Consider the following 17438-nt stretch of genomic DNA (forward strand, 5'->3'; position numbering starts at 1 on the left):
TCATCAGGATTTCCCTACATGGCCCTGCCAGCATGAACATTGGACAGTTCTTCTCCAGGGTAGTTCTGCTGGTGTGCAGCCAACAGACTTTAGCTGCAGTGCAACAAATCACTTTCCTTGTGAAATTTCCCTCATGTATGTGCAAGCAAGATATAAGGGAGGCTTTATTTTTAGAATTGCTGCTCATTACACCGACTCTGTTCTGTTGCTATAGTAAATCCATTGTCGTCATTCATATCAACGGCAACCAAAGGGTGTGCAGATTTGATGGCTTGTTGTTTTTGGCGGACAAGCAGGCTGGGGCAAAACGTTTCTCTCAGTCTCTTGGCCGCAGCGCTGCCACGATGCCACCGCAAGGCAACATAATGGGTGGCCAAGTCTGACCACAGTGAAAGAGTTACTCCTGTCGTGTTTCCCACTTCCACTGCAGAGGAAACAGTTGGAGTGCTCAGTGTTCGTGTTTGCTTGAGCTAAAACGCTGCCTGCGAGGCCATGACAACCTATGAACTGCCTTGTTGTCATTTCCCACTACTCGAACTATTCGCTAATATATATATTTGGTGGCGTCAACTTTGAATTGTCCTTCTTGTGTAAACATGAACAATCTGCAGCAGGAAATGAAACAAATTTATACACAAGACATTTGTTTATATCTGGCAGCGGCTGTCATCAACCCTCATAAGGTGGATTTGACAAATTTGTGTGTGCATGCTGCAGTTTTATCAGGATATGTCTAAAAACAATAGTTCTAACAATAACAGAGAAGTTGAAGCGCCCGAGATTTAAGCATGGTGACAAAATCAGCTCCAGGAAGCATCTGGAGGCCTCCTCTATCACCAGGATGGAACAGACCCAAACACTCGCACACATTTTAAAAACTGAACATTTTGATCCGCTCCTCCTCGCTGTTATCTCATTTATCATGGGAATGTTTTCTCCCGGGATTGAAATAGAGATTTTCATTAGATTTCTGGGGTCACCGGGTAGTATAACATTTTAAGTGTCTCAAATGACAGAAAAAAACTCATAGATTATATACTCTATAGAGGAATTCTTTCAAGAATAAAAAATTTTTTATGCAATTAATTGCATAAAAATGCAGATTGCAGGCTTCCTGTTTATGTAGAAAGGAGATTTATCAGGCTGTTGAAGGAAGTTAATCTCTCAAAGGCAGGAAGTCTTCACATGCTTGTTGTTCTTTCTAAACAACAACAAATTCACAAATAGAATAATGTTGCTTTGAGTTGAATGGGTTTATGAGAAATAACCCGATAAATAACTGCTGAAGTTACCCCCCGGTTTAAGAAGAATTTCAATATTTACTCCTTTACAGGGGTTGTCAGAGTGTCAGAGGATGAGACTTCCTCATAGAGACTGAACCAAACCGCACCGCCCTCAACTCTCACGCTGTCCGTGCTTTGTCTCATGCCATGTAGTAATTTGTGGTTGAACGCCGAATGCTTTTCATTTAACAATCATTATATATAGTCTGCAACTGTTGCAACTGTTCCACTTTTGGTTTTGCACTGATCCTGTCTTTTGATTTGAATAATTACTGTATCTATTATGCCTAAATTCTGCTCTAAAAATGTTTGGTCTTACCCACCATCTTTTCATTCATTGGTTTCATTATCATGAAACATTTTTCTTCTTTCTGTAGCTGCAGCAGTAGCTTTTTGGTGTTTACCGCACTGATTGTGAAAAAAAAAAAAAAAATGTGACCGGAAAGATATTATTTGTGTTTGTAGTAACTATTGAACTTTTTGTGCTTTGGGGAGGTAAGTGCCATTACAGGCATGAAAAGGTGCCACGTTTTGATAAATCGAAAGATTTGACAATCCAAGAATAACGTATTTTTTGCCTAATACTGTAAATCTATTAAGCATGAAATGGAAGTGTGTGAACAAAGCAATTATCTAAAATTGAGCAATAGTCTTTCTAATATTGCACAAAATACAATGCAGACATATAAGGTGTTGAAAGTCAGCTTGTTTTAGTTTGATTTGCAGCTTTTAAAGACCCAAGCCGGCTTCCTTAAAAGGATCCCCTCTGAATTCTTCTGTCCTTTTCCAGCAGCGACTTTGTTTTGCTTCTTTGGCTGTGTCCTCGTGGTGACTCCTCATACGTCTGTCAGGTTACAACCAAGATCAGTCTGGGTTAAAGGTAGATAGACATAATGATGAGGGGACCTCTGAGTGGAGCCTTTGGGGAATGAGGAGGTCATAATGCACCTCCTCTTCTCCTATTCTCACTGATTCACTTTACAGCTTCCAGGTTATTGAAAGAGCAAAAGGTCTTGTTTTCACGGTAGAAGCAGCAGCGTTACTGAGAATAGACCAGAAACAATGTGTTGGAAATATCACAATACGAGAGCTGAGAGAGGAGGAACTGAGATATGAAGGAGCACATCTGTGTATTTATAGGTGGCAGGCTGGATTTCAGGTCTAGATATTACACTAATGCAGCTAAAGTTAGCATTGGCATTGTGTCAAGTTGTTGTTGATAGACTGTAGTAAAAATAACACACTGATGAATTTGGTATGTTTGAGCAGTAAACCAATTCCATCTGCCAATTTCCACTGGGGAAGTGAGGCACCTTTCTCTCCTCCATTATAAATCCCAGCTGTGGCTTTAACTGTCTAAGGGTCAAATGTTGAATGCCTTCTTCATGATGCATATGAACCTATAAAGGTTTCCTGTAATTTGTGTTTACGTGAACATTGCTTTAAAAAGCAATAAATTCAATTAACATGGATCCTTAAAGAGAAGATGTGTATCTGTTTATCTGCACTCTGGGGAACTTTATCTCTGAGTCATTTTAAACCGTCTGAAGCAAATAGGTGCTTGTGTGCTCAAGAGGAGAGTTAGTTTGCGAGACACTTTGATAAGCATGTGACATGCAAATCTATGGTTTTCCCTCTGTTCAAGAGACAAGAAGTATTTACTTGTGTTGTCGGTCTCGTGCGTGACAGCTACAGATGGTATATATTTTCTGTCGTGCAACTGATGTTACCTTTCTGTTTAAGCCAAAAGGAAATGCATGTTTGCTCCTGGGAGACATTAGAATCATATCTAGTAGCACTCACTATTGCCAAATGATGGGGGATTAGTTGATTTACGTTTTCAGAGAAACGGCAGGTTCGAAAATGTGCAGGAAGCCAGCTGATCAGAGTTTTTCTTTTTTTGATTCTGTCCTGCCTTTGAGTGTTGAAGGTTGAGAAAGAATTAATAATAAATAAGTTCAAATGGCTTAAAAGGAATGCGCGAGACAGTGATAACGTGGAATGAACGTCAGATGAGAACAAGTGACAAAGGAAATGATTGAAATGGGATTATTTTTCTTAACTTTTATCATACCATTTATCTGATATGAAAATACACTCACATACTCATATGTCCATTTTTTTTCAACGCTACATCATATACCGTGAATAATATGCAAATGGTAGTCGGGAGTCTCTATTTTCCCTGTGGTATACCAGCAATCTGTCCAGGTTGTATCATTCCTTCACACATTGGCTGGGATCGGCGGGACTCTGTTTTGGATAAAGCTGTATAAGAGATGGATGGATGTATAATTTACTCATGCTAACAATAACACGGCAGTGTAGTGGTTGGCATTCTTAATCCACAGCAAAATGATCACTTCCCGACTTTCTAACTTCCCTTCCCAACACAGTTTTATCTCCTTATGTGTGAGTGGGTTTTCACCGTGGACTCTGGTTTTCTCCTGCAGTTCTACGTTGTGTGTATTATGAGTCCTTTTAATGAACCAGGCCAGGGTGTGCCCTGGCTTCTGCCCATAGTCAGCTGTGACCAGCTCCCCTTAACCATACGTTGTACAAAGCAGTACACAAGAGGAATGGATGAACCATAACTGATCATCCCCTGTACTTTCATGTTTCAAGCTAAATGAGCTTAATATGCAGAATCACATCTGACAATGGACAAAAAGCAGTTTTCACTGCACACATTTGGACTGTGGGAGAAAAGCAGAGAACCTGAGGAAATCCACTCACACACTGGCATTTAAACTCCACAAACAGCACACAGAAAGGCCCTGAACAGAGTCAAACACCATGAGGTGAGAGCAATAACCAATCCACAAACGTGTGGCTCTTGTTATGAAGTTCTCACTCGCTGTTTGCTTGGTGTTCTTCACACAGTGTACGATGACCTCTGAGCCCTGTTGTTTGAAAGCCAGTGCCAATTTGATTTGTTTTCTGGCCGCAAATGTGCGTTTGTGCTCTACAGGTTTTGTGTGATTTATCAGGTTGGACACACATCTGAGAGTCACTGGGTCGACAACCAGAATCAGACGGACTGAAACATTTTCCAGTGGTTGGACTAAATATGTCTCATGTTGAATGGGAATTGTTTTCAGAGGGGTCTTGCATACATTTCCTATGACTGGATGTTTGTTTCAGATTACTCAGAATCATTGGGTTTTGGACAGACTGAGAGTTTTGGAAGTCTAGACCTTTGTTGCTTAATTAAATTTTTTTTTTTTTATTTGTAACCAAACAAGCTACAAATAATGGTTATTTCCATTGCTGAGGTAAGACTCCTCACTTGAAGCTGCTATGGTCAGAGTTTAGCCCGGCAAACAGCAGTTTTTCTGATTTGGTTAATTCTTGCTGCCCACATAGTGATGTTTTTGGCCACAGTTCTTCTTTCATTTTGAAATTCTCTAAAGACCTGAAGCACTAAGCAGTCGAAGATCTAGTTTTCAGATATTCATTCCTCAGTGTTCACAGTGGGCTCGTTTCTAGTCTGTGAATAGAATGCCATTTACAGTAAAACAGCTAACGTGAACTTCTCAGTTCAGGAGTGAATTTCCCTCAGTAAGCAGTTATGATGCAGATCAAAACTAGTTATTGTTAATGTTGCAGTATATATGTTCATATTCTTCAACTTTCAAAGTGGTAAAGTCATAGGGTTTGTTGACACTTTGCTCTGCAGCTCCCAAAATAATATTTAAGAACTACAGGTTTAATTAACAACACACTCCTGCATTGTTTGAAAAATGTGAGCTGCAAAAAGCACTGAGTTTGGATTTTCACCCAATGGAGACGTAAAAGCTGAACAATGCAGTTAAAGCAGCAAAACAGTAAGAGGAAAACCACATAAAATGCACAACAGTAAAAACATAACAAAATTGCAAGACGTGTTTAGAAGCAGCTGCACTCATTCACAATAAGAAGTCCTTGGCTGCGTCCTTGAAGGAAGTTATTTACATTTTTGTTTAAAAAAAAAATATCCTGCCACTGACAACCGAGGAACCTCTCCCTCAGCAGGATGTAGACTGATTGCTAGTTAAGATTGACATGACGAAAATACATTTAACTGAAGTAGTTCCGTCATGAATCTATACAAGTCATGATTTATAAAGTGACCTTTTCTGGGGGATTTAACAGCAAAGATTGCACAAAGATTGCCGAGATTTGTCTCTTATCCCTCTGCTGACACGTCACCAGGAAGATTTAGGAGCGTGAGTTTCATCTTTGCAAAAAGAATTAAGCGGCTCTTACTTGACTTTGCCAAGAACTTTTCAAGCTAAAACAATTGGACAATTCTCTTTCCTACTCCTCCGGTATTCAGGGTGTCATTCAACGCTTTTCCCAACATCTGCTAACCTATTCTGAGCCGAGCGGTGGCTGTAGTTTGACCCATAGTCACAAAATTTTCAGTAAGCGTCCAACTTTCACACATTGTTTTTCAGGACAGGCCGAGATAAGCTGCTAAAATGCATACCTTACGGTCAATACTTTACATTTCAATTCCTCCTTCAGCGTTTCAGTATACACACATACCAAACAAACGTTGACAACCTGAATTCATTCATCACTTAACTAAAAAGCTTTTTTCCATTTAAACTAAGCTTCCCCGGCAATAAGCCCTTAAGAAAAAGAAAAAAAGAAAGAAAAAAAAGACCTCAACCTGCAAGCCATCCAAACACCCGTTGTCCATATAAGGAGCGCTGTGTGCATGTTCCCCTCACAAGTTAATAAAGACTTCCTATGACCAGGCTTAAGCTCTATGTTTTTGAGTGAATGGTTTGGCTGGGAGAGAAGCTCTTGGGCATTGCAGCCAAGCGTGAGGCGTTTAAACGGAGAATCTGGGACTCATGCAGTCTGACGTCATCCTCTCTGGGCCCACCGCGGTGGAGCTGCTCTGAGCACATGAAGCGGGCAGCTCGCTGTGTTTTTGATCAGACGTGTAAGTCAGAGCTCGATACATCAGACAGCAACTGTAGCGCAACTAACTCATTCAGAGATGGAATCTAAAAGGCCTGTTCAGCTGTGTTGTTTTAACTCATACAGTAGCAACATTATGCGCTTAAAATCAAGCAGAAAATACTTTATGTGCTCACGTTCTGCGTCTGTGGAAATAAGTCATACAAGCAGTTGAAATTGAAGCCAAGGAGAATTAATGGTTGGTAAGGTGCGAGCTATGCTCTGTTGTACCAGATAAATGGGTCCTGAGTGTGAACATAAACCCTGAGATAGTACATTGGCAGAAATCGTCTTCCAAAGCAGGAGGGTGCTGAATGTTAACAGTTTAACTTGATTTATTTTCTAAACATGCAGAATGGCAAACTGACTGTCCCTCCTTTGTGATTTAAATGTATGAACAATTGAAAATGTACAATTATGGCTTCTGGAAAATAGCTGTTTCTCCCTCAGCTTTTGTCTCATTTGTTGTGTTCACGGGAACCCTTTATAAGTAATGTTGTGAAGATGATGACTAAAGGTTTCAGACCATTTCTGATTAACCATGTGGGATATGTCTGTACCCTTTATTGGGAGCGCAATCCATAGAGTCCTTACTCTTGAATAAAGAAACGAAAAACTTTACTCTCAACAGCTTGACAACTAGAGCTTCAGCTTTTAGATTTTAGAGGATGGCAAGACGTTTTAATTTATCCAGATCAGAAATTGTTCTTTGATTGTATACATTAGAGTTTAAACAGGCACTACTGCCACAGTGTCAATTCAGATGTGTATTTACTTGGAACTTTAAATTATGGATTTAAAATATCAGAAATGCCATCCATTCCAGCGTATCTGATGTGAGATTGCGGACACACCCTGCAGCTCCTGTGCGGAGGATTAACACAGTGTTGGCCTGTTGTGAAGAGAATGGCCTGTCACAAGCTTTCTCCTGTGACGTTTACCAGCATGTAAGAAGCAGTTGTTGGGTTTCTTTCCACAAAACTGAAGGTAGCAGACAGTTAACACTGTCTCGCTCAGGAAATCCGTAGTTCCATAAATATAGGAATTAAATGCAGGGTCAGGTGGGAGCAAATGGTCTGAGCAGGGGTGCGGATTTGGGTGGTGGCAATTGGCAGCACAGATCTGGGGATAATAAAAGCATAGGGCAAGTGTTACCAAACACACTCCAGCACTTCTAGTGTGAGTATGCAGCAAGCGCTGGGAGGGCTCCGGTTAATTTGCAGTCTTTAGCTGCATTTCAAGAGGAAAGTGATATTGCCTGTGCTCAATAATAGATGCTCTGTTTAAGAAGAAGTGGAAACCCCATTCGCTGTACATTAATACAAGAGACAAACTGTGCTTATTTCTTTATGCATTGAAGTCACGTTTGAGCAAAAGATGTTGACTACAAAAGCACTCCATTTGGTTTCAGACCAGTACGTCCTCCAGTGTCTCTTGTGGCTTGTGAAAATGTGAGATAAGCAGTGGGAGTTTGGGACTGGAGACCCGAGCAGACGTCTCCCTGGGGGTCAGTTCACTCCGAGGCCAGCGGGCAGGAGCCATTTCAAGCATTCTGCTGTAACTGCTGCTGCAGCTGAAGGTTTTGGAGTTTCTCAAAATGTGCCACCATTCAGTGCATGTTGACTTATTGTACCATTTAACCTCCAGGAGGAGCCCACTTTGTAGAAGAATAATCAGCATGTTGGGGTTGTCGTTACATATCTACATTTTGTTTGAAGCAGAGATGCTATCACATGAACTACAAACATTTGCTGGTTCCATCATTCAAATGTGGAGAAAACAACATCTCAGCTTCAGCCCTTGGGAGGGTTTTATAAATAAAATGAATTGATGATTTACCGAGATCAGATAGGATGATACAAGAGAACAAGAATATTGGAAGAAGATAACCTGCTGTGGGAACCGCCAATCAGAACATTAACAGACAACAGCATATATTGATGTGTCTCACCTTTTTTTCCTATTCAGCCAGACAGGTTTTTTTTTCTACACTATTCAGGAAGTTGTGTTTTTATCTGCATGCAGCACAATTCCTTTATAGAATCCAAAATCAATAACCTTTGTGTATTCATGCCGTCCACTAATATTTTTTCCTTCCTGCTCCAACCCTCCCTGCTGATGAGTTGGGAGATTTTATTAGTGGAGATCCCGAAAATGCCAAAAGCTCAGACAGGCTCTTTGCCTGCCAGGGGACAGAGCATGGATGGGTGGACCCTGGAAAAAACCTGTGATAAATCACAAAAAGAGGAAAACAGCTAAAGAACGCAGGGCCTTAATGTCCAGCGGCTGACATTGGGAAACCCTTTGTACTGACCATGGGGGCTTGGCTCGTCATTAGTGGATATCAGCTGCGCGCAGGAACACAGGTTACAGCGGGAGCTTATGTATGTTTTCTTTGCGGTCTTTAGCGAATCAGAGCCAGACCCACCAAGTTGCCTTCAAGGAGTGGAGTGAAGCTCTAATAGACAGAAGTGATGAAAAGTCAACATTTGTATCTGGCTTTCCCATGTACTGTATGTCTTCTAGCGCTGTGAACTAATGACAATGCAGGGTTTGATCACATTTTGCTCCCTGCTTTCATTCGGCCTGCATTGTCTCCAAACCGGATGCCAAATCAAACACATCTTTCATGGTTTTAGATGGATCAGCAGATAGGCCAAGATATGTCTCAGAGGTAATGCCAGCAAGTTTCAAAAAGAGATCGACTCGGTTGAGAATTTGCTGTGGTAACCTCCAGTATATTACTTAAAACACATGAATTGACCAAAATAAAGGTCGTCAATGAGACAAACGTATCACTATGTTTTCAAAAGGATTCACATTATTTTATCAGTGTCCTTGCATTCAAGTATTTGAAGTATTGACACAGTGGTGATATCATATCGAGACCATCTGATTGACATCTTTGAGGTTTTGTTCAGTTTTCATCTTTGTCTGTGCGGTTGGACAAACTCCAGACGAAAGGATCATTGGTTTTGTTTCCCTCAACAGAAAGATGTGAAGGACGTTTTCACGGCCATCACCTTCGAGGTGGCTTACAGCCTCGGGAAGCACATAGTGAAGGGACACCAGGACCAAGATCTGCCAGCTCTCACTCCAGTACTGCGATGGAGGAAAGGAAACAAAATTGCCATGAAAAATGAGGTGAAAAAATCTAAAATATTTCATTTTAATGACATGATATCCCTTTAAATCGGAGTTTCACATTGTTGCTTGCTTTGGTGTTTGCAATGTCTGAAGTCTTCAGTGCTTATTTATGGACTCCCATTGCAACTCATGGAATTTAAGTAAACCTCTTTGTTTGTATTTAATCAGTTATTCATTCATTTTGATTTATGATCCTGTTGGAGCTTCAGACAAATGTAATGAAGCTCTGATAAATGTAGAAGGCAAGAGTTGTTTAGGAACATTATTAAATAAGTCAAAGCATTTTTGCGGATTTTTTGTTAGTTTTTTTTACAAAATACAAAGTCCCCCCCCCCCATTTTCATTCCTATTAATGACATACATCATAATGTTTGGGCAAATATAGCTCAAATTTAAATGATTTGTAACTCCGACATAATTTTAATCATATCTTTTTGGAGAAAAAAATGAGTAAAGAACAAGCTTTTTACACATCAACTGTATCAACCCAATCATATCATGTGTATTCTTTACTTACTATTAAAAATTGAACTTTTTTTTTGTTGTTGACCAAATCCAATTCAGATTTTTTTTTCTAACACAGTTCATTTCCTCAGTTGACTACAGTGAAAACGAAATTCTCCTCATACCAGAACGAAATTGGAAGTCACGTCTTCTCATGCTCCACAGAGAGCATGAAAGAAATACCTCCAATAGTTATGATTTGGTGTTAGTTTCCAGCTTATTATTGTCTGTGTTAGCTTTTCTTGAGTGGAATCCAAAAAGTCTGATTCATTTATTTTCTTTGCAACCACCTCTAACCTGGCCCACATGTGTTTCCCCCAGTGTCTGCACTCTGAGAAAAACTGAGGGATTTGCTTCTTTCAGCACCTACAGGAGCCATTTATCTGAAACTCAGTGGCGTTACATCAGACTTCATTGCTTGACTTATATTTCCTTTTCCGTCTTAGTGAGACCAAAGGCCTTCCTCACACCAATTAAAGGAGAGATCAGACAGGTTTCTTGGCTCTCCCACAAAGTCTACTCAGTCTTCATCGTCCTTTAGAACAACACAACACTGCCCCCTAGTCTGAATCCAGAGTCAGTGTTTTTAAATGCACAAACTCAAAGAGGTCAAATGACTGTGTGCTCGACCGTTTCCTCCTCAGACTTGGTTTGAGAAGAACTGCCTGTCAGACGACTGCGCTGCGGACCTGAGGCTTCACGGGAAGCTCTTGCTTTCTGGGTAAAGTTTAGATTCACTCTCTGTCTCGGCCTGTTTCTGTCGGCTCTGAGGAAGAAGCAGGCTCACGTCATAGGCCATGTGGGTGTGGGGACTGGAACCATGACGCATGCTTGGAGGATATCCATATGTTTTTCCATAGTTAGGGAGTTCCCTCTTCTTTTCATTGTGTATCTTCGGTTCTTTTCACATCTGACGAACAGTATATCCGTGTCATGGCAACAACTATTGTTGTACTTTACTGTTATGTTTTTAGTTTACATTTATTCCTTCAAGTCAATGTTTCAACCAAACAAAGACTTTCTTTCCCTTTGGTTTCTTCTCTTTATCTGTTTACCTCTAAATATAAAAGAGCCTTTTTTTTCATTCAAACAGTTAATCATTTTTCTTTTTCTTGCACCAGACTGCATAGTAAACCCCATTTGGCCCTTGGAGGAGTGAAAAATGTGTCTTTGAACCTGACCATCTCCAACACCGGAGATGACGCCTACGACACCAACATCTACTTCAACTTCTCCAGAGAAGTTTTCTACATCAACTTCTGGCAGAAGGTCTGTAGTGCCTCTTAGAGTATTCCAGAGTTTATTTACTCTGGCGTGCAAGTTTATTTCTAAATTCTGACACTTGGTTGGGTCACTTTAGCAACACAAAGTGAAGCAGAAGTGCAAATGGTGCACGAAAACTAATTTTACACATTGTTATCAGGGGGAAGCCCCAGTTTTCCTGCTGAAATGTACATTTTCTCAGAGACAGTTTATTTAAAAAGACTCTGTGATTGAGAGCAGAATAAACAGCGAAGAATACACAAAGCGAGATCCGTGAGATGACGGATGAACTTATAGTTTTCACAGTGCTGTGGAAGCAGAAGTGAAGATGAAAGGATAAAAAGTTAGGAGAATCCCAGTGGGAGCACCAACAGCTGTCCTATCTCAGAGGGGAGCTCGTCTGGCTGACCTGTCAAATGCTTTTCTGGATCATTCAAGGCAGACGTCAAAATGAGCTGCAGGCATGAGAACAAGCCAGGTTATGCACTCGTTGTATGTGCAGCCACACAGGTTTGACTCGTGTGGCATTCGAATGCTATTATTAATAGAGGGGGAATTCCATAGAGAAACATTTTATTGGGTATATCGAATGAGCATTGTGATTATCCTTCACGGTGCCTTCGATCGGATCTGCGTCACACATAGTTTGACCTCTAATGATTTTAACATTCAGTCACTGTTGAAGAAATATCTTCCCACTGCCATCCCTCCATAGACCTGAAAGATTTTTCATGTGGCCGTGGTGAACCATATGCAAATGGATTACACAGCAGCCACCTCTGCTTGTGCTCATGTCTGTTCACTCACTTGTTGCAAGAAAGCCTTCGTCTCCACTCAAAGCTGACAGAGAAATATGGAGACGCCATGTCAACTGGTGCTCTCTGACAGCATCCATCAGGAAGGGTTTTGTCCCACATAATAGACTCCATGTTTATCCTCCAGCTGAGCTTGTTCACATCTTTGATGAATAAAACCATCCCTGGAAAGCACAAACCGGTCCATGATTTAATACCCCCAACAAAGATGAAATTTAATTTAAATGGAATACATGCTGCAGGCAGATATGAGAAAAACAGTGAGGCTGTTTCAGCTTCGTCGCTAATCTAATGAACCAGACTGACATTAAGTGTCAGGTTACCAGCCAAAGCAAAGCCAAATATTGTGCAGGAACCTGATAAGTGCACGTGGCTTTCTGCACAAAGGGAACAGGAAGTGAACAGTATTAATGGATGACAGAGAGGCCACCAAGCAGATTTATTACCACCCGCTCTTTGAGACATTTCTAATTACTAATGGGGAAGTCTGAGGCGATGATGTGACCCCCACTTTTGCAAAGTTCGTGTCAGCTCCTGATGTCCCCTGAGGCTTTTCCTCCACTGGGCAAAAGCGTGAGCGAACACTCCCCTCATATTTAAGTGCAGTGTGTTATCTTTCTGTTGTTCTTGCAACACAAGCTGTCAAAGAGCTACGGAGGTGAATTGGTTTCGGGAGCAGTGCCTTCACTCTCATGGGAATCAGTGACGGCATCACCAGCTACTGTTTCTTTTTCTTATCTGGGAAGTGTTTTAGCAGTCATATTTAGCATTTTTCTCTTAATTGAGCAGAGCTGTGGCAGATGTTTCCTGCGGTGGAAGGTTTTTCCGGAGTGTATGCTTCAATTGAGAATTCTTATGATTGTCGGTTTCAAAGTACAGCTCAGTGTCCATTGAAGCTATTTATTGTTTTCCACAAGTGAGCAATTTAAAAAGAAACAAAATTATTTGGAGAAAGTAAATAGTAAATATGGAAGAGAAAACAAACAACAAAATATCCTGTGCAAAACTTCCTAGAAGACCCCCTCATAAGGAAAACTAAAGTTCAGAAAGTTCCACGCAGTGAGAAGTCAAGATGATCCAGGAGCTCACAGTTCCATGATTTTAAGAAGTAAGCCACTGCAAAGTCTATCAGAAAGCTACACCTGATTAAAAATCTAAAGCTGTCCTCCATACTCCTCCGTAACACTCATTGCCCAGTGAAGATTGAGTGCTGATAGGATGAGTGATAGTCATACATACCTCTGTATTTTTTTGCCTCCATAACTCTTTCACAGTGTTGAAAGTGTTTCTATTTTGGTATTGCATGAATAAATAATATGTATTGGCTATAACTAGAGTACATTTAAAACCATTAACTCAACTAAGGACAGATAATGTGTCCACTGTCTGTTATTACTATATAAATAAATACCACTCTGAAAGGGGCTATTTTAGATGAGTACTTTTTATTATGCTTACATTTTTAATGGTCTGCCCCTGTCAGGCCTGTGTGATATGACAGCTTTTAAAGAAGCAAACCATGTGAATACATCATTTTTTGGTAATGCAACAGTTGGAACTGACACGCTTTGTGATGAAAGAATTAAAGTTAGGAATGCAACGAGAAAGATGTGCATTTTGGTGAACCTTCATATCTGAAAATGTATGAATCTTTTATTCTCTCTGCTTTGAAGTGACACTGAGGTAGACCTTCATCATCGCTCAGTAGAAAGTAGGGGATGACATCAGCTCGGCAAAGGCAGAACGAAGTAGAGCCAAATGTCCAAATACAAGAATGGATGGAGACTTAAAGTGCCTTGCGGAGTCTTGAGAAAATGGGACACCTGTGTATTGTCATCCACACTGACACACTCCTCTAGTAGACACTTCAGCAGACACTGAAGCGGCATAAACAGTACGTGATATGTAATGGTCCTGCCATTTGTGGAGGGAAAGTAAGCTCGAGAATGAAAGTGAAGAAGTGCTGAACAAATAGACTTTGTCACTCTTCTCCCTGCAGAGGCACGGTGCACCATATGTCAGAGTGTTCTGCTCTCTCTCAAGAGCTGCCAGGTGGGTGATGGGTAAACAGGCCGACTTCCCCCTCAATCCTGCCCAGTCTCATGGGGACAGGCAGTGTTTGCACAGCAGCACAGAGGCATAAAGGAAATAGAGGAAATTCCATCATTGCCAGTTATGCTGGGGTCTCCACACCCATTTGCGCAGCGCTGCAGGCTCCAAGCAAAGGGCAGCCCTGCTAATATAACGCAACCTAATGAAGGTGGAGGACACAGCCACACCGAAGCCTGACATCGGAAATCTGCTGAACAAGGGCTTTCGTGAGAGCAGATGAGTCCGTGGAAGGATGACTGCCTATAAATATGTCAGCAGACACAACCATCGCACCTCTTTTCTTTATCATATCTGGCAACCTGCTGTAAACACTGACTCAAACTGGACCGGAGCTCACGAATGTGGGTGATTTGTATGACTTGCCCAAATCCCTTTTTCAATGCTGCAGGTCCGCATTGCTACACTTGTGAAGTATCTCTGCCCGTTTCAAGCCTGCAGCACACGGGCTCAGCTGACAGCCTCTCTGTGAACTCTGGCTAAAAGAATTCTTACTCCACGTAGGGTCAAGGCCTGAGTGTTTATACAGCGCAGCCGGTGAAGCTCCATATTGTTTGGACAAGCTTCCAAACACACAGCCTGGAGGTTGTCCAATTACCCACCCGCTAGGAAGTGTGTGCCATCACTGCTTTGTACATTCTTTGTTTAACCTAATTTAGATCTTCAATGAGACACTTTTAATCTATCTGTTTACTTTTAGAAAAAAAAATGTAAATAGTGGCATCTAATTAAAACAGAATCTATGATGCTCTGTATTTGTTTTCCCTTTTGTCTCTCACAGAGGTGATTGATCTATGTGACAGTCTGCCTCTTTTCACTTGGTTTTTTCTCACTGTGTCTTCTGTCGACCGTCATGTCTCCAGCCCGTCTGTCTTTATCGCCTCCTCTTACCGTCTGTCTATCTTTCTTTTTGCAGGAAGAGAAGGGTATTTCCTGTGAACTTGTCGATTTGGACTTCCTCAAGTGCAGAGTGGGATTTCCCTTCATGAGAGCACAGACCAAGGTATCTGAAACTTTACTGCATGATGGCAAACATGCACATTAGTTGTATATCTTTTTTTTTTTTTGTTTTGAGATTCTGTTTCCAGTAAATGAGAACGCATTTGATCTGTACAACAGTCTTGGGTTTTTTAATTAGGAAGGAGTTCAGAAAATATACTCTGTCAAAAATCTGTCACACAGGACTTCTTTTTGAAGTCTTATTCTTACTCAAGCCTTTTTTTTTCTCCCCAGTATCATTTTGCTGTGATTTTTGATACCAGCCGGCTCTCCGGGGAAAATGACACTTTACAGTTCTTAGTACAAGCAAAAAGGTAAAAAAAAATAGTAAAAATGTTTGTAATGTGGCTGTCATTGTAAAATATGCACTTATTACGAGAAATTTATTCATTGAACCTTTCTTCTTTTGTTTTGTTTTTTTAGTGCAAATCCAGAACACAAACTTTCTGACAACAGTTTAGATCTGTCCATTCCTCTGATCCATGAGACTGACACGACGATAACGGGGTAAGAACAAGTCAAACCTGAGCAATCATAACAACACACTCATTATTTTTCAAATGTGAATGTTAATTTGTATCGTCTCAAAATGAAGGTTTAATTTGGTTGTCCATCTGCCGGGCTTCAGGAAGAGAGGGAGTTCTTCTCTCAGGATGGGGGATATCTACTTGAAAAGCCTTATCTCCTAGTGCTTTATCATAGCCCTGCTTCACAAGGAAGGGAGAGAGAAGTAAAACAGCCCCAATTCTGCCAAAACATTTGCATCTGATAAGGCTGCTGTCTTTAATGGGGAGGGAGGCTGCAGAGCAAATCTGGAGGCATATCTTAAGAAAACGCTTCTGTAACAGACTGAAACATGATTGAAGGCAGAGATGTTGAGGAGACTATTTTTTTTAATCATTACATCTGTATACACTTAAATAAATATCTATTGTTTTAGTATTAATGCATTTTTTTTTTTCATATCCCCTCTGTTTTTCCTACCTACAGTGTGGTAACGCCGACCACCTTCGTGTACGGAAACTCCATCGACGCCTCACGCTTTGTCCAGTTAGAAGACATGGAGTGCGACTTTCAGCCACTTAATCTAACTTTCCAGGTAAATGCAACTGCAAAGTGTATCGATATAATTTTATGCATATATAATCTGAGTTGTTTCCTTATATATTCACTTCTCTTAATCTCCCCTGCCCTGCTTGTGTCTGATGTGCTTCCAGGCCATAAACAAGGGGCCCAGCAGGCTGCCTGGCTCCACCGTGGACATCAGGATACCCAACCGGCTCGCTGGCAACGGAGCAGACATGTTCCACATTATTGAAACGCAGGTGGATGCCAGCAGCAGTCCATCTACACTATTTATCTAGTCCAAATGATTATTTATTATCTTATTCACCTGCAGGCAGCCAGACTTTTTTTAGCTCATTTATACAGCCCATGTCAGCCGACTGTGCTTCTATTCATCCTGGTCTCCACCTCACCGGTCACGTTTATGTAGAGATTCTGCTAAACCGATGGACTTCTGGTCAACATGGCCAATTTGCTTAGTGTGGGCCACCACTCGACCGGTGAAAATCTCAGCAAAAATGTTTATGTTGCCACTGAAGCTCGCCGACTATTTTGTTTCGCTACATTTTGCATTTGGATAATGAAACACAATACGCTCACTGGGTTTAAATGTTTTCTTAACCTTTGTGTTGCTCCTTTCATATAGGTAGATCATGGGGGGGCTCAAGCTGTTAATTGTATTTACTGTGAATGGGTAGACAGAGTTGACTGTATCCCACCCTCAAAGAGCCATCTGGAATCACTTTCAGGGGTTCAGACAGCTTGCACGAAATGGGAAAGGGACACCTGCAGAGCTGGCTACTGCCCGTACACATCCCCGACCTGGAAGCACATAACATGAGTGCTGTTAACACATTTACTGGCTGTGGCACAATGGACAGTTGCACACTGACATTTTATAGCCAGACATAATTACACTTTATGTAGGGATTCATTTGCTCCGAGATAATAGACAAGTTACTGACAGTTACCCTCTATGCCTTTTTGCTTGTGGTCAATATCTTGAAATATTATTCCCTGTTAGATATTCCTCTCACATGCTTACCATGAATCTTCACGCCAGTAATGGCGGCTGCTACACAGGATGTGAACACAACAGCAATAAACGCTCAGGCAGGCAGAAGAGTAGAAGAAGAGACAACGATGAAGACCAGGGGAGATTTCAACCTCCAGAGCTTCAGGGTGGAAGGAGGGGACGGGGGGGGAAAGGGGAAGTGCTCCCCGGGGGCTGGGCAGTAAACCAGACACCTCTAAATCACTCCATATGGGAAATCTGTGTGGGAGGGGCACTCTGTTGTTG

The 17438-nt window shown here is 41.3% G+C and overlaps 1 protein-coding gene across 1 annotated transcript in view; it reads left to right on the top strand.

Moving 5' to 3' along the window:
• itga9 (integrin, alpha 9) overlaps positions 1 to 17438 on the top strand; it is a 45885-nt gene that overhangs the window by 22606 nt on the left and 5841 nt on the right. The window contains exons 16-23 of the mRNA XM_080508088.1: positions 9228 to 9380; positions 10532 to 10608; positions 11009 to 11156; positions 14991 to 15077; positions 15308 to 15387; positions 15497 to 15580; positions 16064 to 16172; positions 16291 to 16398. Coding sequence (XP_080364214.1) covers positions 9228 to 9380; positions 10532 to 10608; positions 11009 to 11156; positions 14991 to 15077; positions 15308 to 15387; positions 15497 to 15580; positions 16064 to 16172; positions 16291 to 16398 — 846 coding nt within the window. The remainder of the gene's footprint in view (positions 1 to 9227; positions 9381 to 10531; positions 10609 to 11008; positions 11157 to 14990; positions 15078 to 15307; positions 15388 to 15496; positions 15581 to 16063; positions 16173 to 16290; positions 16399 to 17438) is intronic.

The sequence above is a fragment of the Blennius ocellaris genome (genome assembly GCF_963422515.1).
Source record: "Blennius ocellaris genome assembly, chromosome: 13".
NCBI lineage: Eukaryota > Metazoa > Chordata > Actinopteri > Blenniiformes > Blenniidae > Blennius > Blennius ocellaris.